General features: G+C 39.0%; 1 protein-coding gene across 7 annotated transcripts in view; it reads right to left on the minus strand.

Annotated features, from left to right (window-relative positions):
• The window catches only part of DENND1B (DENN domain containing 1B), a 164,829-nt gene that overhangs the window by 140,942 nt on the left and 894 nt on the right, over positions 1 to 22,993 (minus strand). For all 7 annotated transcript variants that reach the window (XM_054212001.1, XM_054211999.1, XM_054212000.1 and 4 more), the window contains exon 2: positions 20,505 to 20,569. In XM_054212001.1, coding sequence (XP_054067976.1) covers positions 20,505 to 20,569 — 65 coding nt within the window. The remainder of the gene's footprint in view (positions 1 to 20,504; positions 20,570 to 22,993) is intronic.

Here is a 22,993-nt window from a genome sequence, read left to right on the forward strand (position 1 = left end):
ACCTGATGAAGACGTTATTTGAACATACGGTAAAACTTTCCATTGTTTAACATAAAGATAAGAGAAAAACTTTTAGAGCCCTAAGCTTTAAATAGTCATAGGGATCAATTCACTCATGGGTCAGTAAATGCATTTTATTAGCAAGCAGCTATTGCTGATGTGTATCTTTAAAATAATACACAGATTATTAAATTATACTCAAGCGCCCAGCACTCTGGACGCTACAGAGCCTAACTTTATAATCACTAAGGATACACTAAGGCAAAACTCAAGACGTAGGAAAAGAAGTGTATATTCCAGAATGAATGGAAAGTATAGCACCAGTATTGCGCACTGTCTCAGTTATCTTCAGCAACTAAAATAAATGAAGTATGGCAACAGAAATATTTTATGCTTTGCTGTGTGGAACAAGATGCGTAGGTGCTCAGCATCACTTCTCATCAAAAAAGGAGAATGCTGGGCAAGAAAGGGTATCTATAAAGTTGTGCAAATAAAGAATGCAAATAAACCATGGGATTTTCCAGGGGGGAGTTAACAACAACCCCACACTGCAGTGACTTGTATTTTGTGTCCTTGTAACACTTGCATTTCTGTAGCATAAATAATATACTGTGCAAAGAAAGTTTACTGGACTGACATTAATAAAAATGTATTATTTCATCTTGAGAGAAAAAAATCCAGAAGCAGGCTATAAAAAAACCCGCTTAGATCTGAGCACTATTTTAATGTTTGAATAAGCATGATATATTGTGAATCACTGAAAAGAAATTATTATTGCAGACAAATAGATGTTTCCATCTTTGTCAATTTCTTACAGCCCCTCTTGAGTGCATATTTTGGAAAGAGTTCCCAGGGCTTTGCTAGGACAATAAACCACAGCTGAGGAAATGCATCTCTCACCAATGTCCCCAAACTGCTTTGAAAAAGAGAGCCAGACGCAAATGCACTGCTGTTTGGCATAGGTTGCTTGAATGGGGCAACATGAGGGTGTCTGCTTGCTTTCTGGGGTTTTTTGTTTGGTTTTTTTTAAAGTGTGTTTTGTGACGAAACAAAGTGTGAAACCATCCTTCTCATAACAGGAAAAAAAAATAAAAAACAACACATACCCAAAAAACCCCCAACAATGCAACAATGCGCACTTATCCCTTCCCAGCTACCCAACAGGGCCTGCTCACAGCAGCAATATGTGGAAAGCAACAGGACTTGAGAGCCTGGAAACAAATACTGCTACCACAACTGCATTCCCAGTCCAGGATGGAATAACAGCAACCTCGATTCTCTCAACAGGTAGTAAAGGTTGGATTTGTGAAGGAGGCAGAAAACAGGAGTTAACCTCTCTGTCTTCGTAGAGTATCAGACGCCAGGCACATGCCACTGTCTCCCTCTGCCACACAGGACAGTCATCCCTAGGAAGCCTGCCCGAGTATTTTAATGGTCCTTGTAATGCCCTAAAAAAAAAAAAAAAAAAAACCCAAACCAAAAAAAACCAACAGTCCCACAGAGGATATGGTAGGTGTTAATACCTTTAGCTATAAAAATACTTAGTCAGCCTCTGATGTGTTTTAGGCTCTGTGATCTTTCCTAAGACCGACCGCTGGACTGCTTACCAAGGAGACATGTATTGCTCCCTACACTCACCCGCAGCATCGCCTGCTGCACTACAGCAACAGCACAAACACCCACAGACTTCACGGAATACTTTTACTTGCAGTTATCATACATAAACCCCACCATATCATCACTAATCTCCAGAATTGATACAAAGAAATAGTAATAAAGAGGCATTTAGTATAATTAAATTGGAAAGGAAAATGGTTGCCTTCTACATCACCAATCGGCTACGTGTTCTGCTCAACGCACACTGCACTCTGCCGACAAGGTCTTCTCAGGGCAAGATAGCAATGCTCAACTCCATATATCAGCACTCGATTTACTTTTAAATAGGTTGGCCAAATCAATAGCTACAAGAGGGATTTCTCAAATAAGAATGTAAGGTCATTAAATTCAAAACTATAGAATAACCATTTTTCTCTGAAGCTGAGTAGCGCTACACAATGCAGCTGCCACAAAAGAACAACGAAGGATCTAATACTATAATCATGTTCACGGTACCAAAGAACTTGATTGTTTACAGATATCCACTGCGAGCGTGATTCAACAAGATGCACATTTTCACATATATGTAGGCTGGTCTGAGAGGATATACACAAACTGATCTTAGACAACACAGCTGAGAAGGAAGAAATCCAGAGCACTAACCCAAGAGTATGATAGAAGAAACAGATTTATTTTCTTACAATTCATTACTATTTTTAGTTCTAAAATGGGTTATTGAGAGAGAAAAAAAATAAAATACTAACATGGGAGATTTAAAAATCAGAACGCTTTGAAATTCTCTCTGTGGGTAGAAGTAAAAATCCAAGATTCTTCTTCCTATACTGAAAATACATTTTGGGCCATTTCTATATTCCCTTCTCTGACCCCACGTTTAGCACCACAGCATCATACCAAACAAGAAAAAAATACTCTGAAAAACTGCACTACATGACTTCAGATGACCTACTGATTTGAAGCTTTAGAAAGAGACACTGAACTCAAAAAGTTGTGGTTTGGGGGTGGTGATGCTTGTTTTTACAACTCTATATATTTATAATCTTTTTTTATGAAGAAAAAGCGGTAAAAACAAAACCGCACCTTTACCCTTCACCATGGGCAAAAGTGATGAGAGACTTGCTTCCAAGTACGTGGGAAAAAAAAAAAATAAATAGTGAATCACCGCTCTACTGCTATAGAAGTCCATAACACAATGATACCTTGGATATTTCATACAGTTATGACCGCCCTCTCCCCAAAACAGATTGAGAGAATATGAAAGGATATATCATAGGTATGGAAAAGCACCTACTTATGGTCAGGGCTCAACAAATTACACTCTTCAGGTCAGAGAGCCAGCTGTCCATGATCACCCATGGCACAAGTGAAGGTGAAAACGGAATAATTACTCCCTGTTTCTTGTAATACAAAACCTTTAATCCAAATGAATCAACAGTAGTGGGTTTAAAACAAACGGAAGGAAACTTTGCTCATAAACTGTACCGCAGCCGCAGACAGGACTGCCCCAGGATGCTGCGGAGGCCAAGGGTATAAAGCACCAAATTGCAACACCTGCTGCTGCTAATTTCAGCTGGTTTTATTAACCAGTGCTTTACCAGTTATGCAAAATGGGACACATGCCGTCACATAGAGACCACGTATGCATTAAACAACAAGGAACACACAGATAACTCATCTGCAATGAAAAAACCCAGAATCTTTACTTGTCCTGACGATGAGAAGCAACACCTTTCTTTTGCACAGAACTGCTGAAATTTAAGTTTTCAGAGAGAAGTTTAATTTGAGAATACACTTCTGCTGTTCTCCAAATTACAGAGCATCTCCTTAACAAAAAGCCTCAGTCACAACTTCCTCCCACATACACTTGCACCCAAAATTAAACCAAAAATGAGAAGACAGCAAAACAAGGAACTAACTGCACTATGATAATGGGATACTTCATTAAGCAATGAGCAAGACACTGAAATCTCATTTCTGATGTATTAAGAAAAATCTCTTATAGACAGTTATAAACCAAACACATCGGAAATGTAATTAAGAATCACCCTGCACAGATGACTTCGTTGACCTACTTTGTCCTCTTCTTCATCTATATGCTATTGTTTACCATCTTGTTCTTTCTTAGAGACAAAATTACTTAAATTGCTTTTCTTTCCTGATCTACAAGCATATAATCAAATTAACATCTAAACAATTATGCAAAATGCGCCATCCTAGATGCACCACAAGTAAGAAAGTAAGCTACACACAAATGTACATCTAAAACCCTTAACGCTGACAGATACACAAAGAATTTCTCAGTTACCATCTCTTTCAGGCTCTTTACTCATTTTAATCTCAGTCAGTTACTAAAACTGCTTCAAAAAATGGGATTTATAGTCTACACATACAAAGAGATAAGTTTTTAAGCCATGGTACAATGCATGAGTCATTTAAAGTACCACAAACCCCTGCAGCTAAATTTAAAAAGAAAAAGGTTACTGAATGTAATCCTCCAGTAATATTGGAAAACTACGTAAGAAAATTCTGACTACAAACTGTTTATTTTTTCCACAAACAAAGGTTCTAATAAAGGGTAAATGAATACATCACTTACTTGTTTTGCTTTTGAAATGAAACTCCACAGCAGTTTTAAAACACACACTTTAGTATTTTTCTTTGCTAAATATACAGGAAGGCTTTGGTAACAAAAGGAAAGCATAGCAGATCCGTCCATTTTTATAGATCTTTAAAGTATTGATCTATTTTTAAATCCCGTGTTTTACATAGAAAGCAGCAGTAATCTGGTATTAACAGAAGCAATTATCAGATGCTCTGAAATGCTAAAAAACGCATTACAAATGTGGCAAAACTTTCAGCCTGAACTAAGAAGACCTCATAGTCAACTTCACTAATCTCTGCCTGTTAAACTAGCTTTTGTTAAACAAAACGAAAGAAATCAAATAAACTCTGTTATCTTAAATGTAACATGTCTATGTGGTACCTTGAACTCTGAGAATAGAGTTCAGCAATATTCTCCCCTTTAAAAACGAGAACATGAAGAACGATCTACACACCAGCGCAGTCCTCATCTGCTCCCTCTCTTAATCCAGCCATTGTTCATTGGATTTTCTTTCCACGTCTCCTAGCTGCTCTCCCTGTGCCACGGGGGTCATTCACCCATTAACAGTCACAGAAACCTACTAGTTTTCCTTGGCCAGCTTTCTTAATGCAGGACAAGCTTAGAGAAGCTAAGCAATGCTGGGACTGCAGTACAAGGTGACAGGAGTCTTTTCAGCTTCCCCTGCCACAAAGGGGATCAAAAGCAAGAGGTGCCAAATCACACCTCTTTCTTGGCAAGGCATCCAAGCCCCTCATGGTAAAAACACAAAGAGTGGGTATCATTCTCACAACTGCTATTCCTTCCAGAGTGACAAGGCAATAAGTAAATAAGGGTATGTTTGATGAGCTATGGGTAAAATGGCACGTAGTTTTTAAACTATTAATTTACTGATTTCCCTGGATTATTAGTATCTTGAAACAACATCTTGCAAATGTGTTGTTGCATCAGACAACATCAACAATGTTTTAATGAAGGTTTTGGTAAATCTTCTTGAATAAAGCCTAGAACAACTTCCTCTTTGAAGTCAGAGGTCAGCAGGAAGCTATAACTCTCACATAGATGCGCAGCTGAAGTGCTGCTGTGATGCAAAGGTATTAAGAATACATAGTCTTGTTTAATCTTTTCTATAGTAAATATTACAGCACTTCAAGGAGGTCACACTCAGTAACTTCATACTTCATGATACTATAGCTTATAAAGAGGCTTTTAAAAAAAACAAGACAGGTTGTCTACTGCTTAAATATGTTAAAAAGTTTATACAGTAAGCTTTTTATGCTGTCTTACCCATCAAACTCAGATTATTTGAGGCAAAAGTGTTGCTTAACCACAGACTTCACCCCCACTGGCTCCTGCTTGGAGGGGCGTTCATAAAAGGTTCTTTAACTACAGCCAAATACATTGCTAATTAAGGTTTAGTCACTAGTGAATAAAACCAAACAAACTTAAATCATTTTCTGATATTATAAAAATGATACTTCAAAAAAAAAAAGCATCAGGAACAGGAAAAGCTAAAACTTAGTAAAGTCATATAATGTCTCTATAACGCACTTATATCTTGATTTCCAGTAACGAGAACGAGCATACATATGCCACTTTCTTCGTGCAGTTTCAGGAGCACTCATCCCCTCACTATTACACCAACACAATTTCTGTGCAGCAAAGAGAGCTTTTGCTTTCCACTGGCTGCCCGCGGAAAGTCAGGCTGTAGAGCAGAAGACAGTAACACTTATCGCTAGCGCCAGAAAACTACTACCAAGAAGTGCACCGCACTCAGTATTAGTCATTCATTTCAAACTTGAAGCGTCTATTTCCTGGAAAATGCTATTCAAAGACTTGGCTTTTTTTGCAGAACTTGCCTAATGAATGCTTATTAGCAGTAAAGCTCGTTGATACGGCCCACGGTAACGCATCTTTCAGGCTTTCAGCGACGTGATCCTGACTTTCTTCACTCCCCTCTGGGGGTGACTGGCGCTTGCACTTCCTAATAACATATAGTATGGGTTTTTCCTTTGTGCAACCTTTTTATCCCCAGTTGGGCTGAAGCTCAACATCAGTAAAGTCCAATACAAAACTAGGATTATTTCTGTCCCTTACAATGTGGTTTGGTTTTGGTTTGGTTTTTTTCATCCTTTTCCCTTAGTGCTGCTAAGTCAAATGAAAAATAAACCTCACATATGCAAAGGAGGAAGCATGGACAATGACAGGACACTCAAAAAAGGAAAAAAAAGAATAAATAAATCTAAGCTAGCTCTGTAAACACATTCCAGGGCTGAAAGATTTTGTAACCTATTAATAACTGCTGAGCCATCTAGGCACAAGTTAGGAAGGTATTTAATATATTGTTTATAAAATGCTTTTCTTTGTTGACTTACTACCATTCACAACCACACTTGGTTGGTACTCTGCATGATACTGTGTTCTGTATCACCATATCTTTGGCGTATGTCGTCACTTTTCTGGGCACAGGAATTTCTAGAGGGAACGACTGCAGTTCATCACGCATAAAGCGGATTTTATCCACACACCTGGGCATTCTATCAATACCCACAACTCTTAACACAGCTATATATGAAAAGGCATTCTTATTTCACTGCTCACATATTTTATTTGAAGATAATTAAAAATTATATTATAATGTCTGAGAATTTCAGATTTGAGGAGTCAGCGTATCTCAACAAACCACCGTTTTCCATCGCTGCTATATAATGAACATTTTCTCAACAACCTGATGAAGTTGAAAAAACTGATTTCAAATTCATCTCTCTCAAGCATTGGTGTTCAAAGTAGATCTAAGAATAAAATCTGGCTCCCTGCCTAACCCTGCATATTTGCAATACTCACATCATTCCAATATGTCTAGTTGATACGCTGTAGAGTTAAACAAAATCCTCCAGAAATGCTGGTGAACAAAGTATGAATATGACAGGGTAATTCACAGTCCAAAATATTGATTTATATTTCAAGTGTGGTTTCTTTGGTTTCTAAGATGTATTATCTTCTGGTAACGGATCAGTATTGCTCTGTTACAGGAATAGTAATTTAAGATAACACACAGCATACACTATCATTTCTTTTTGTTTTACATATATGACATGACTTCTAATATTCCCATGAAATAGATTAATTGAATACATGCTGCTGGGACTTAAAAAATTGAGGTTCTGGAACATCAATCAATAGAAAAGCACTTTCTCACTTTCTGTAACGCTAAACTGTTCCAACTTTTATCTCAGACTAGGCAGTTTGTATTTATTCCATGATTTGCATTGTGTTCAGACCCACAAGCACAAAGCTACTATGTTAACTGCTATGCTAATATATACTGTTCTACATATCCTAAGCAACATTAACTAAACGCAGGCCTTAAAAAAAAAAAAAAAAAAGGCAAACAAAAAAAACCCACAACCACCAAAATCATTTTGGTTTCATTGCATATGAAGCCCTTCAAAACAACACTTTGTTTGCAACTATTGTTTCTGCTGTTCTGGCACTTCCTGTCCTAGCAAGACTTTTTGTCTTGGTTACTGAAAGATGAATATTTCAAGATGTGCTGACAATTAAAACATACTGGTCATGCCTACATGAATAATTCCTAGTGTTAAAACACACAGGACCAGAACTCCAGTAGCAGGAGTACCCTAGTAGCACACCTCAGTATCGGGTTTCCCTGTTTATATTAAGATATAAGGAGGAGTGTACATGGTGAGACACGAAGTAAACAATGCACTTTTACCAGATTATAAAACCGCGTTATGTTTTTAAGACACAATGTGAGCAATTCTGATTTGGCTCCACACACAGCCCAGTTATGTTCCCAGCAGGAATCCCGAAGAACTGCACATACTAAGGGTATGTATTTACTTTACACAGACTGACTCTGAATCCATGTTACAATGCAACCATAATGAGTGCCTCTGCAACAAGTCCTAAATTGAATTAATTTCAGACTCTCTGTTACAGAAGTCATTAATGACAATGTTAAGTGGTGAGCGCGCAGATCACTCTGCAATCCCAGGCCACAACTTCCTGAAGTGACTGCATACACAGCCAATTTTTTATCCTGAATACTCGTGTGTCCCTTTAGATGGGCTATTGAGCATTTTCAAACTTGGACAGCTTGTGAAGTACAGCCACCGTCCACCACAAAGCCAAAATTTCTACTGGGTACTCTTTGCAGAAAACACCTTATACCTTCATTTTCACAGTGTATTTTTCAGTTTACGAGAGTCAAACAGTCATAGAAAGCACCACCAACCAAAACACCCAGGTGGGAGAAGCCTCTGCGAGAGCAAATGCTGTTACCAAGAAGTTTTCTGGGAAATGCAGAGAAAAGCAGCGTTTCAGAGCTGAGACACCTTCAGTCCCATGCTAGGAGAGTCAGGCAAGCCTACAGATTGAACTGCAGTAATTTAGGGCTGGAAGCAAAGTACTTTTTCTCTTTCTAGAGCTTCAAAGCACACTGCAGTTTCAGATCTTTCTCATCTACCTAAAATACACGAAGCAGATCATATACAAGCAGACTAAATTTGTGTTCCCCAGCCATTTACAGAGCAAGTGCTCTGGCTTTGCCCATCCTCATGGATTTACTGGCTTCAAGAGCTCTGCTGTCCACAGCCAACACCAGTTCACCCACCTTCCCACTTCCAATCTTCATCCTATTTCACTTCCACTGAAAGTTCTGGTAGTTTAATTTATTTTTATTATCGTTTGATCTGGTTTATCCTCTCCGTCATTTTCCCCAATAGCAGGAGCTGAAAGGATTATTGTTTTTTTCACCGTTGAAAACACAACACAAATTCCCTCCAAGAATTGCAAGGCCTGACAAGTATTTTCAACTACAAAGTAGTTGTAGCTAGATTTGTCAGTGTCCAGCAACATCACACAAAATTCTTTATTTAAATAAAGACAGTCACCATTACTAGTTGCCAGAGAACTGAAGCTAAGCTTTAATTTCTTATAGTTCTTCTTGCCAGTGAAAAATGTTTTCAGCCAGGCACTTTAGAAGCATTTCTCTCAAGCATTTATTTTTTTTGTCACGCAGTTCCATTGCACTGATTTCTAACACCAGAAACAGAATGCAAAAAAACAGATTTCAAATTATTCTTTGTAAGCTATAGCACATTATATCAAGACTGAAAAAGCAAGTTCTCTTTTTAAATTGCTTACTTATTAATTACACATGCTGGTTTGATCTGACTTGTGTAAGTATTTTTAGACCAGACTTTGCAAGATGCTACGGGGCTCTGACCCCAAGTAAAAGCAGATGTAAACATCCACTTACATTGCATGGGACATGCCCATTCCCAGAAACTAAATGGATATATTCAGCCGCACCAATTAAAAATGCCTGATTGAAACAGCAACTGAGTGCTCAAAACCTCACTGAACTCGGTTCCCAGTGTCAGAAAGCTTTACCTGTCCTGGCACACAGTCGCTGTCAAAACAGCTACCTGTGACATGACAGGAAAAGTTCATTAGTTTCAGCTAAAGTAGTAAGCAATTTACCTGCCACTAGGGAACTAAAGTCCTTTTTTATCTGGCAATATTCTTAGCAGGGAGAAGATACCTAGAATATGAATACCAGCAAAACTCTTTCCCTGACACAAAGTTTTTCAGAATGTCCCATGTTGTGTCACGCTACCATTAACTATTGTCAGTTCTATGAATTACTGCACGATACCAACCTAGCATAATTATGCTCTTTAGACAGAATTTCGTTCACGCAAAATGAAATTCAATCTATCTCCAAATGTGCAATGCCTTAAAGTGACCATGGGCGACAAGGATCTAACTTATTTGTTTTTTTCCTTAAGAGCTAAGTTTTACTATGTGAACATAAAACTGGAAGGCACCAGCAAAGCTGTTGAAACCATTTCCTCAAAAAAAGGACGTGAGTTTAATATAACCCTGACACAATTCCAACACTCAGAGTACTCTGGATGCCCAAAAGCCACCAGGACGATGGCAGGAGAGAGTAAGGGCATCCCTAGGTTGTTGGTTTTTTTTTTTCCCAGTTTCCTGAACTGGCAACACATTTATTTTAAGAAACCCAAAAAACTTGACATTAATGCTCAGAGATGAAACAACAGCCTATGCTAGATTGCATGGCATGAAAATCCCACCAGTTCCTCTTATCAGACCTCCGTGAGAAACACTTCCTGCCAGCTCCAGCAGCAGCCCCACCAGCACCCACAGGGCAAGGCTGCCAGGTGCCGCCAGAAGCAGGAAGGATGCTTACCTCACATGCTGCTTTTAGCAGGGCTAGCTATTTGAAGTAACACACAAACAAACAGCAAACGCTCACAGTTTAGGAGCCAAACATCCTCCAAAGGATAGGAAGAGGACGCGTGAATGATCAGCTCTCGCTTGCAAGATTAAGTTAGAAAACTGTTTCCCTCTTGTCACCATAAAGGCAGTGCTTTCACTCCATTATTTCAAACTCATTACAGACCTCCAGGTGAGTTTACAACTGTCACACGATCCTTGTATTTTACCTCTTTCTGCTTTCTTATTTTGCATATAAACAGAACATAAACACGCTCACCGAACAGAAAACACTTTTACATTTGCTTTTTATATTGCATCTTAACCCGAGGATATAAAAATTACCATCGTTCTTCAATAATGCAACTCCATTCCTGCAAACAGCTGCCTTAAAATGTGAAGCTTTCCTTTGCAGCTTCTGAGGGAAATGATGCTGTGCCTTGTAACCATCATCAGCACAGTTTCTCTGCATCAAGTGCAACTCCCACAACACAGTTAAACTCAACATTTAGTATCCACTATTTAAATACAAAGATATTTTTTATTTAGCTTGTCCTATAACAGAGCAAAAGAACTGCCTCATCCCAAAAGCAAACATTGGACTCCATCTACACAATGACACCATAACTTTACGATATTTAGGTGGGTTCTAAAACGGGTTCAACTGGTACAACAGATAAAACCCTTGATGCAAACAGCATCCAAAGTCAGACGAATAGGAATTTCTTGTTCTCTATTAGAAGGTAAGCAGAAGTATTAATGATTCTTTGCATCACTCTTTCCCATTCTGAGTTTAAGGAAAAATGCAATGGTAACCAAGGTATTTTGCCATCGCTGGTTTATGATGATTATGCCTCTATGATGATTAAAACTTGGCATTAACTAAGAAAGTTTGTAAAATTTCTCCAAAAGTAAACACAGAAGCCCTAACTAATATTCAGTCACAAGCTTGTAATTTTAGCTAAATTTTAATCTACATGTGAATACCCACTCAAATGTGTAAAGAAACCAGATCCAGATTCAAGCTCTAGGAAACGTAATCTAAGGGCGTTGTTCAAGCCTTATTTCTAATTAAGGATGTAATACTTGGACAGTACCTTCCAAACGAGGATTAAGAATTTTGCAAAGGAAGACAGTATGACTGTAAACTGCTGCCTTGGCTTTCCTAGCTCAGGAAACGCAGATACCACACCCAAAATCTTGTTCAGGCCTTTTTTCTGTCACCACTTCTGCTTTTTCTCTTCTGTTTTCCATATAAAGTTCTGTATTAAGTTTTAATCTTTTCTCCTAAACCAGAGTCACAAAATATAAGAAGTCTTTGTACACCCAAACTATTCAGTTCTAAGTGTAGAGCTACAGTTCCAAAACACATGGAAAAATGTCAAAGGCAAATATAAGGAGTTAATGTTTTCAGGATTTTAGTACTTTATCTGTCAGTCACGTAGAATCTTCTATCCTCAGTACGTGCCTGTAAATATCATGTTTTTACCTGGATCTTGGAGTTATCATATGTCAGCCTACCACAAAAAAAATACAGATTCTTAACACATCTGTTGCAAAACAGTACTATGCCCAAAATTATTTTAAGGAATAACAATAGCACTTTACTGGGAAAACTTATTTTGACTTCAGGGGTTTTTAAACTCTTCATGAACAGTTACGTAACTCTTCCCTTTGTAGCCCTGATGATTTTTTATATTATTAACAAACAGAAGTACCTATCCCAACAGTTGTATGATGAGCACGTGCATGTGCATATACATGTATCTGCATCCCCAGATAATATCACCAGCAGCAAAGGAAAAAGAATGAAAAAGACAGTTTCTGTGAACCAGACAGGAAACCCTACACTTCAGCCTCTTCAAGTCAGCGCTAGAGAGAGAAGTGTCTTATGGCTTTGCAAAAAGCATTTTAAACCTTGAAAGTTTAACCACTTTTCAAAGTTTTTTTAAGTAGATTTTAAATCTTCTATACATGAAAGATAAGTCATTAAACTATATATGAAGAGAGCTAGCAGCATAACACATCTCTTTAAGAACCATAAAGCTGTGTGTAAGATGGACTGGTCGGTGTGTGGGAGGGCAGAAGCATGCCGACATTAGCTTAGAAAAATATGCAAACTCTTAACACTTCTGAATGCAAGCAATTTAAAAGCCAGCAAACTATCCCCCAGGCAGCCACCTCAAACAGTTAAGTACTAAAATGAAACTAAAATTAAATTTGAAAAAAGCACACAAACATCAGCTTTCATACTCATTGACTAAATTACACAATACAGGTTGCTGTTTTCAGCTTATATTCAGTGATATTAATACTAGTATGATCATTCGAATGAATTTCATGCAAAATTCTTTTTATAGCAAGTTAATATTTGTATCAGTTAACTCCTCAAGTTTTTCCCTTTTAACTTCACTGCCCAAAACCCAAACACACTGCTGAAAGTGGCATATGGCATTACAGGAAAAAACAACGCAGTCGGGCAAACGCCTGCAGGGGAATAATTCATCTCTACCAGCATCGATACCAGAGCGCCTGCCCCCACATTACTACAGCTGGAATGTCTGGAGCAGAGCAGCGCCTGATGCTCCTCCCAGGACCATCCTCTGGCTGCTGGGGAGTAGGGTCGTCCCTCCCCACCGAGGTCTCTTCTCCCCAGTGAAGAATGCAGGGGAGATAGGAGAAAGGGCTTCCTTGACCTATTTCTCCAGCAGCTCTCACCCTTTCCCCTCCCACACACACATATCTGCACCCACCTCCAAATTACACATACATCCAAGAATCTCTGTAGGTTGGTGAAAAAAAAAAAAAAAAAATCCGTAGGAAATGAGGCCCTGAAAAGCAGCAACATTTTCCTCCACAATTTTGCATCTGTGAAGAGAAGCTGAAAACTGGAGTGACTAACCCTCCATTGCACAGTCTCTGGAGAATGAAAGGAAAAGGTAAAACGCATCAAAATGTCAATCTTTATCTTAGATGCAAAATCACAGTTGCTGTAATTGGTTTTGTTGTTCATAATTCTTCAACACCCGCTCTCGGCTAGTGACAGTCCAAACACTCAGAGACATTGTTCATAACCTGAGGAGCTTCCCAATTAAATGAAAGAAATTTTAATATAATGAAAACAGTCATTTAGATACAACTGGAGGGTTTAAAGTTATACAAAAGATTATAATTTATGAAGGACCTACAGGTACACTTGGTGCTTGTACATGAGAGCGCTTCAGCCATACTCTGGCTTTAATTCCTTAGTTTTGTCAAAAAGGATGAAAGTGACACGCAATCTCAGGCACTACCTGCTTTTGCCCTCAAAACATTTACATAATCCTCAACAAAGGACTGTGAAATATTCTGCTCCTAATCAATCAGTAATCCTGTAGAGAAACCCGGCTAGAATTATATGCCCTCTTCCAAGCTTTTTAGGTACCACCATTTGAAAATTTCAACAGAAAAAACAAGAAACCATTACAGGGAAGCAGCACTAACCTAAATAACAACACATGAGTTAATGAGTTGGGCAGGGTGGATGTTAAGCTTAATGAAACTTCAGAGAGGTATGGAAAGAAAGCCTGTACTTTTTATATATAAAAGCTACATCTAAGACTGTAACACATAGCCCATGTTCTGAAATGGCATTGTACAAACTGGAAAAGCATCTTTTAACTTTTTATTGGTATAAAACAAATTGTGATATGGTGACACAATATTTGAGACTAAAAATCTACAAATAAATATGAGACTTGCAAGAAAGCTTATCTAGTTCATAGCATTATATAGTTGCTCTTCATAGTCACCTGAAGAACACAGCTTGCTTTGAAAAGTTAGAGAAACCTAACCTTCTGTAGGCCAGTACTTATTTAGTATCCTTCCACTTAGAACCAACAGTGAAAAAGGTTAGCAGTATATAAAGATTATATCAAAAGTTTTAATTGCTCTTAAAAAGAACCCTGCAGACTTCTTCATGTCTTACGCTGATAGAGTTATCTTTTCAATCACTTTTCAAGTGATGCTCTGCAAAAAAGAGTACGGCAGAGGAAAAGAGTTATCTGATCAGCATGTTACACCCACAGGCTCACAGTCTGTGGTTAATAAACAGCTCTCCACAGCGAAGAAAAAAAAAAAAGAAGAAAAAAATAGTGCTTGACCACAATCCTGAAAGCAGCTTTGGAAGACTCTTAATCAAAACCCTACCAAAGCTAGATGGGTTACCCATGGACAGAGCTACCGACTGTATTCAAGTTTTATTCAGAATTGGTACCTTCTTGGAATTACATACCTTATTAGTACCTTACAGACATAGTCAAACACCATACAAAGAATTTTGCATTTCTGCCCTAATTCCTGGACTTCATTCATACAGTTCTTAACTCCACCGATAACAATTAAACTGGTTTTCATGGTTTTTCCTTGAAAATTTAATGAAAAGACGACCCTTTAAAGAAAAAAAAATTTAGAGATCATTCATCACTAAGATTTATTATCATTCTGGTACAGGCAAGATAAACTACTGGAGTTCTTCGTTCAATTCAACAAAACCTATTAAACATCTCTGAAGATCATGTATCTAGCCCTAGGGCTGTAGAAGGCTTCTTTAGCATTCAAAGAAGAAACTGAGACAAAGCAATCAATTTTCAAGCCTCGTTCAAACAATTATTCTTTGCTTGAACAGAAAATGAACTGCTATTTCAAAGGGGTTTTCAGGTAAAACTTGAACAGTCAGGACTAAAACAGCCCTAGGCCCAAACTATGACACTCAGTGGTTGTATTTCCTGGATCTACCTGCACACTCCATGGAGCCTTTTTGCTGCTCTTCGTATGTGCTATAATCAAAGAAAATGAAGGTGTTGCAAACAGCACTCTCTTAACCACACAAACTGAAACCAATCTGAGTCATCTTCTTGGGAAACTGTGGACAGAAATGCTGAAGACCTTATGTTCACAGAAATTGTTGCACATTGCCTTTCTACTGCTAGCTGCTATATTTCCATTGCCTTTTGTGTCTGGCCTCTGCAATCCAGTTTTAATAAAATCAATACAGGATGTAAAGTTTATAGAATGAATTAAATTACCAACTGTATCTTTACATATTTTACCAAAATCTGAAGTTCATACATATATATGTGTGTATGCACATACGGTATATGTTTGTGTATGCATAGATAAATATATACTCTTCACAAAGATTTGATGGTTGGACTCAATGATCCCAAGGGTCTTTTCCAACCTAAATGATTCTATGATTACACTAGCACTGTTATTTTGAACATGCCCTGTGGAAGAGTTCAGAAACATCAACTTTGCAGAAATTCAGTTTACTTTTCACGATAGAAGGACATGGATAGAAAAAAGTTTTTTTTAAAAAAAAGACAACTGCAGACTGCTTTGGTTAGCCAATTTCTAGGCTCAAGCATATCTTACAATGCCAGGCACAGTATAACTTTCAAGGGACAAGACAGTGCCAGAAGAAGAGTAAAGCTGCTGTAGGAGCAGCTCTTGTACAATCTTGAACCAATCACTTCACGTAAGACTATGCGCTCAGGACAACTGTAACACTGCATTACTCCTGATACCCGGAAAGGGTGATACAGCCCAAAGCGAAAAAAACTTGCATCTTTTTACTGTAAAGCTGAAGTGTAATGCTCATCCTTAAAATAACACAACAGTTTTGGTAATATTAATATCTGCTATCAAGCCATCCTCTGGGTCTGTACATGAACATTTAATACAGAAGGCAAGCTGATGATGTTAAAATAGGCAAAAAAATTTACTATTTCTTTTGGTTGCTTGTTCATGAAGGAGTGACACAGGAAAGAATTACGAAAATCTGCAACTGCCTAGGAGGCAATGTAAAACCTTTCGCTATGAGGTGCTACTGACACTGCAAGCCAAATTCACAATTAACAAATCCGGGGCTGTTCGAATAGCTTAGCGCCCATCTCCCAGTCATTAATTAACAGAAGTTAATTAATCTCAAAGTTTTGCCACAATCGGGTTATGAATTTTCCCAAGAAAAAGTTATCACGCTACCTAGGTACTATGTTTCAACATGTTGTGTTGACTTGAGCATAACTTGACCATCCAGCAAAGGACTGAAAGTTATGACACAGGCTACAATCTGCTTTTGCTTCTAAAAGGTTTTTTCCTCCTCTTTGGAATATATGCCTCAGCTGTCTAATTAAATACAGCTGAAATGCAATTTTCAAGGTAAAGTCTTAGGTGATATCAAAGGCATCGTTTACACCGAAAATACGGTAAGCAATACATTCTAAATTGTTGAGGGAACCATATCCCGTTTTGTGCTGAAAGTAGACATTAAGCTCCTCTAATTTTTTTAAACGTAACTTGAGTGAGGAATAATCAAAGCTTGTTGAGCAACAGCAAAAAATGTTACAATTCATGCTATTAGTTCAATGGTGTGCTCCGTTATAAGAATATTTATGTAAAGAGTATCCTTTTCTCTCTCCTGCCCCAAAAGTGAGAAAAGCGTTAGAAGAGCAATGCTATTACACGCTCCTGTAGTTTAAAAACAGAGAAAGAGAAAGAGCAGCCCAAAAGGACAGTCTACTCAGTCAGTTAAGAAATAAATATTCAAGTACGCAAGCTACTCTTAAATTGCAAAAGCCAGGTATCCAATGGCAAAACAAAATTTTGATCCAACTATAACTAAAGATACGTTAGCACGACTAAGCCTATAACCCATTCAGGAGCTACCTACCATACATGAAGTGATAAGTTTATATTAACCTACATGAAACCTCTTAGGTGTTTACATGGAGTAGAAAATGTTGGAAAAATCAGTGGAATGATTTAAGAACAAATTTAAGAGTACATATAAACCTTGCTGCATTTCATGTATGTATGATCCTTTATAGCTGGAAGAGCCCTAGGACACTGTGAGACCCAAAAAATTAACATTGCTTAGAGAGCTATGCTATAATTAAGAAGTTATCTAAAAACACTTTTCCAAAAGAATAACAATAATCTTTATAGCAAAATTTTTCATCATGTCACACTGTTGCAAGCATATAGCGTCCTCATAAAAACCTCACCTTATTAATAGCTACACATGCAGTAGGGCTACCTCAACTTTCATTTGTTAGAACGCTTACACACTGGCACAGGGAAATTAAAATGCAGGAGAACACACACTACAGCAGATCTTGAAAAGAAAAAGCTTAAAGATACATGGGTCACATTAAGGTCTTCCTCTCGCCTAAGTCGGCTTCTCCTGCTGCTCACTCATGCGGGGAGATCATAATTTTGTGTCTGTGATATTTCCACGGCAACACTGGTGACAGTGATGTCACAAATTCAGCCCTGACATAGCTTCAGGATCAAGTACAAGGAGCAGATGGGATGCGAGGGAGAAAGCCGCTATTTAAACACAAATCTCTTTCATAAGAAAGAAAGAGGCATGAGCAAAGAAACAGGTGAATGGATCACATTTTCAAGTATGATATATTCAAAAGATTATCCTAGCATGAAAATCTATTTAAAGGCAAGACCTACAATACAGGGTAACTGTCAAATTTGTTAGGCCTTATAATAAACCAACCTTGAAAGCTCCCTGTTTAGCATGATAAGCCTTGTGCTCCATTTCTAAAGTGGCGGTGAAGACAATACACTTTTGTCCCTTGTGAATTTCCTTTAAATAACTTTAACATTCAGATATATTAATTTGATACATCACTGTGCTCATAATACCACATGTAAATATGATGTCAAGCCCTCACTGGAGTGAGTTTGTTATCTGAATTAGATATAATATGAAGGAAATTAAAACGAATGCCAAATGGATCGCCAAGTACAGCAGGATGATAACCGGAATATTCAGCCGGCCCAATTTGATTGGTAAAAGGGGAACTGTACTTTTGTGCGGATCTGCAGACTCATGCGAGAATCAATACAACCTCCAAGTCATCTGAAACACCCCTAAACCTTGCAAGTCACACGCTGCAGACTCCAACACTACTGGTATCAGACCTCCTCTTTGCCTTTGGCCACCCACCCCATGGACGAACAGCAACCAAGCCCACGTGGGGTAGAAGGGATGACAGCAAAAAGTGGAATAGAAGAGGGTGCACCCACAATACAGTCACAAATACAGTCTCCACATTAACTAAGGCAACAGTTCAAGGAGATGCACAGATTTCTTAAAGATGCTACTCTCCACAGGGGATAGCTGACAAACAGCACGAAACACTCACCAAGGGAGGCAGGGGAAGTGACTATGACCAGAATTCAGTCACAAGCGGCCATTCACAGAGCTGCAGGTAACGAGAAGTGGTTTCTTATGATAGTAGAAGTAGAAAGATGCAAAACAAAAATCAGAAGTCAAAAGGGAGATAAAAGGAACTAAAAGGACATAGATCCACGTTCTGATCACAGAAGAAAAAAACCCCATATTTTTCAAGATTTCAACATGAAGACATGAAAGGATTATCAACAGTCTAGCTCTCAGGAGGGAAAGGAAGAAAGGGAAATTGAATAAAATCTGCAGGTGGAAGCTGGGCCTAAGCCGAGATGTGAACAGGCCCCCAAGAAGGGCTGTCAGGTGGAAGCAGAGACTAAACGCACAGCGCGAGGAGGAACAGATCATAAGTCAAGTAGCTAAGCAAGGTTCACAGACATCACCTATGAAACAACCAAGGTAAAAACTGCAAAAGGGAGAGAATAGAAACTAGAATGTGCCATGACACAAACCACACGATGACCAGAAAGGTAAGAAAGCCCATCTGATTTCCCAAACCATGACTGTACCAACAGCAACTCAAAAAAGCAGGCAATAAACCAAACGACACTGGCTGGTCACAAAAAAGTGAAAATACCCAAGGACTGCACCAGGACCAAGATGTCATTCTGCAATTAAATGAGCAATCTTACGAAGAGGAGAAAAAAGAAAAGGGGGGGGGGGGGGGCGTGAAGCAGAGGAACTTGAGATATCAATAATGGATAATATATAACACAACAGGTCCAGAAAAGCCTGTTGGTATTGTCAGGAAAAGACCTAAAGAGCTACAATTGCTTAGCTTCAGCAAAAATGTTGTTTGTAAACATAGTAGCCATGTACCCACAACACCAATAACAGAAATACTGGCTGAAACAAAACAAAAAAAAAAAAAAAAAAAAAAGAAGCTGTTTGGGGCTATAAACTTCCATAGGCTTCCAACCTGTTAGAGTAGTAAACTCTGGAAACAGCCTCCATCAGCACAGCAGGATAAGAAATATACTCAATTTTAAGATGTAGTTTATTGTTTTTACAATTGTGATTAAGACACAGCTGTCACAGACTAACATGACTACACCACAACCCCAACAAGACTTCTTCTCTCCTTGTGTTTTTATAAGGCAAACAACCTTGGATGAAAACATGAACCGAGTTCCCCCAATGGACTTTCTAGAGGTCACTTGGTTTTCAGCACTGGAAATCCCATCTTCTTTTTACTCAAGAAGAAAAAACCCTCTCTCAGATAACTCTCACACTACTGCATCTCTTTTACCACGTGTTTATAGAGACATGAAAACTGATGGCTAATGCAAGCTCAAGTCGGCACTCGTTGTTTGTATCATGTATCAAATCAAAGCAGCTGCAAAACATGAGCTAGAAAGACTCTTTCTGTTGTTCAGAAAAGAACTTACTTTCCTTTCTCCCTATCACACGGATCAAAATTAACATTCCACCGACAGACAGAATTAGCTTGTTCGCCTAAAATGAAATCATATATAAAAATCAACATTTTAAGACTTAAGAACCATAGAAGATACATTTCAAGTCCAAGCTTTGCAAGCATTTCTCTCAGAACAAAAATATTTTTACACTAACCAAAATGAAAATATAACAATAAAAACCCACGACAACTATGAATTAACACATTGATAGATTTTAAAAGGCAATAAAATAACCAAAGTCACCTTCTAATACAATCCCAGTCCAATAGCAATTCAAAACATAAGATGACACTAGATCAGGAAGCAAGCTATTTTTTTTCCCAGCTCTCATTTCTATAAATAAATATCAGTATATTACCTTCATTTTCAGACGCTTGGCATTTTACTTTCAGTACCAAATCAAAGGTACGTTCTGGATTTTCCCTAGAAGAAGTAAACACAATTGATTAATCAGATGTATGTTTCAAATAGTGTTTCTACTGTATTTAAATTGATTTTTTTAAATTAATAAAATTTCATTAAAAAAAAATCAGAAATCAGATTCATTCTAAGGAAGAACCAAAGAGTCACACTTCCCTGTACAGCTTTAAAAAAAGAATACGCAAGATAAACAAGCTAAACTATGTGATTTATTTCAGTGATACAGTCACTGACTTATACATCAAATAGCTTTTAAGTCACTCCATCACACCGCACCTAACAGTTGGAAAAAAGTGCTACTAAAATCCTTACCACTCAATCCAAAACATATTAATGGAATCGTGCCCAGCCTTTTATAACGCTATGTTTTATTTCTACTTAATAGGAACAGCCCATCATTAGACTTTCATTTTAATTCCATGAATTTAGCCACTACCTTTTAAATGCATAAGATTACCACCATAAGGCTGAGAATCACTTAGCTTCCTCTTTCACAAGGTATTGATCACTGTCTTTGACTTTAAAGGCTGAATCTCACGTGTGATTCAGCGAGTGAGAAAACATTAATGCAATAACTAGGGATGGACGCAATCCCAAGCTAGCCAAGAAGACGGAGCCTCCATATCTGCAGCAGCCATCATGGTCAGCTCTGTGTGATGGCCAATGCCTCTCTCCCTTCCCCAATAAATACACACCTGATAATAATGACCTGCTAACAGCAATTAACAGTCAACCTGATTCCATGCTAAATATTTATTAAAACAGTTCTAAATGCCATTACTGTACCACCCAGCTCTCTCTGCCTACCAAGCACACTGCTATTTATATTAAAAACGAGTGGTATAACCGCACCCATATCAATTATCTATTTAACCACATAAAAGACTTGAACTCCCTTCTTGAGTAACGCTCCCACTGAAGTCAGCTGGAGTTTTAAGCAAATAAAAAAAAAAAAATCAAGACTTGGTTCCAGGTTTCTAGAATGCTTCAAATAAAGCATACAGCAAATTAACACACCATTGTCTCTTTAAAGAAAAAGTTTTGAATTAAATCCAAAGGCTGAGCTGGGGAAAATTTCAGCTGTCACAAATTAATTGATTCAGTACATGCTTTCAGTGACCTCAGCACCATCATCAACTGAGATACGTAATTATACTCTAATCCAGGTTATGGAGACATTACCCGCCCGTACCACAACCTTTCCATGCATCATATTTTAAAGCATTTAGTTGGGAAAATCCTATCTCTACTGATCCTGTCTGTAGGAGATCAAGTTCTGCTCTGAGTTACAACAGCCTAAATCCAGATATTGGAGATTTACTCTGGTATTAAAGTCCGTCCGTTGTTCCTCTGGCTGGCAAGCGGGTTCAAAATGAAACTGATAAGGCTCGGCTTCGTTAAGCCACCTAGAAAACTGAATGACAAAAATCCTTCCTTTAGAAGAAGTGACATCTCCCTGTGACGTTACTCTGGCTCAGCTGCTCGGTGTATAGTCTGAGGCCATCTTCCCCTTCCATTTCTTCCTAAAACCCAGACCACACAACACTGGGTTTTTAATGTGAATCGGTTAAAGTGTTACAAACACCAAACAAGAACTTCTAACTCAACTCCTAGCTGTTACCCTCATGAAGAAAGCTCTTTGAAGTAACACTGCCTTCCGTCTTTCACTACACCACTCTAAATGTGCTTTTGCAGAAAAATGCTTCTAAGTTTACTCTTCACATCCCACTATGCTTAGAAGTGTCAAAAACGTGTCAAACTAATCTGAGAATTGTCAGACTGTCTCTCATTTCCTTTACAGCTACCCGGTAGCAGCCTTGCTTATTCATCACATATTTACATGGAGATTTTTGTCAATTTCTGAAACCCGTAATTTAACATCTTGTTGGTTTCCAATGTCAGCAAGACCCGGTGGCCGCTCCTGATGGGTAAGGCTGGACAGGAGTGCTTCCAAACACCTCAAAATCCCTTCGGCACCTGCCATACCATAATGGCAAAGAGAAGGTTTGTAATTACCGGGGAGACGAATGACACAAACCTTGGCCCACCAGCTGCCGCAGGGGGGTCACTGCAGGCAGCGCCGCTGCCCAGGCCTGAGGGAGGGAGCCGGGCCCGCGGGCTGCGGCCGCCGCAGGGGCACCCTGCCACCATTTCACGATCCCCTTTCACCGGCCACAGGCTGGCAGAGCGCAGGCACCGCTCCGCCGGCACCGACGCCCCTGACCCGGCGTGGCCGGGGGGCGCAGGACGGCGTCCCCCCCCTCACCACCGCTGCGGGAGGGCAATGTCAGGGCAGGCGCGCTGGGGCCGCCGCCGGACCGGGAGGCGGCGAGGGGCGGAGGAGCGGCCGCCGGCGCCGCAGCCGCCGCCTCCTCCTCCCCCTGCTGCGGGCCGGGGCGGGGGGCGCCGCGGGTCCCGCCTCGCCCC

The sequence above is a fragment of the Rissa tridactyla genome, chromosome 8 (genome assembly GCF_028500815.1).
Source record: "Rissa tridactyla isolate bRisTri1 chromosome 8, bRisTri1.patW.cur.20221130, whole genome shotgun sequence".
In the NCBI taxonomy this organism is placed as follows: Eukaryota; Metazoa; Chordata; class Aves; order Charadriiformes; family Laridae; genus Rissa; species Rissa tridactyla.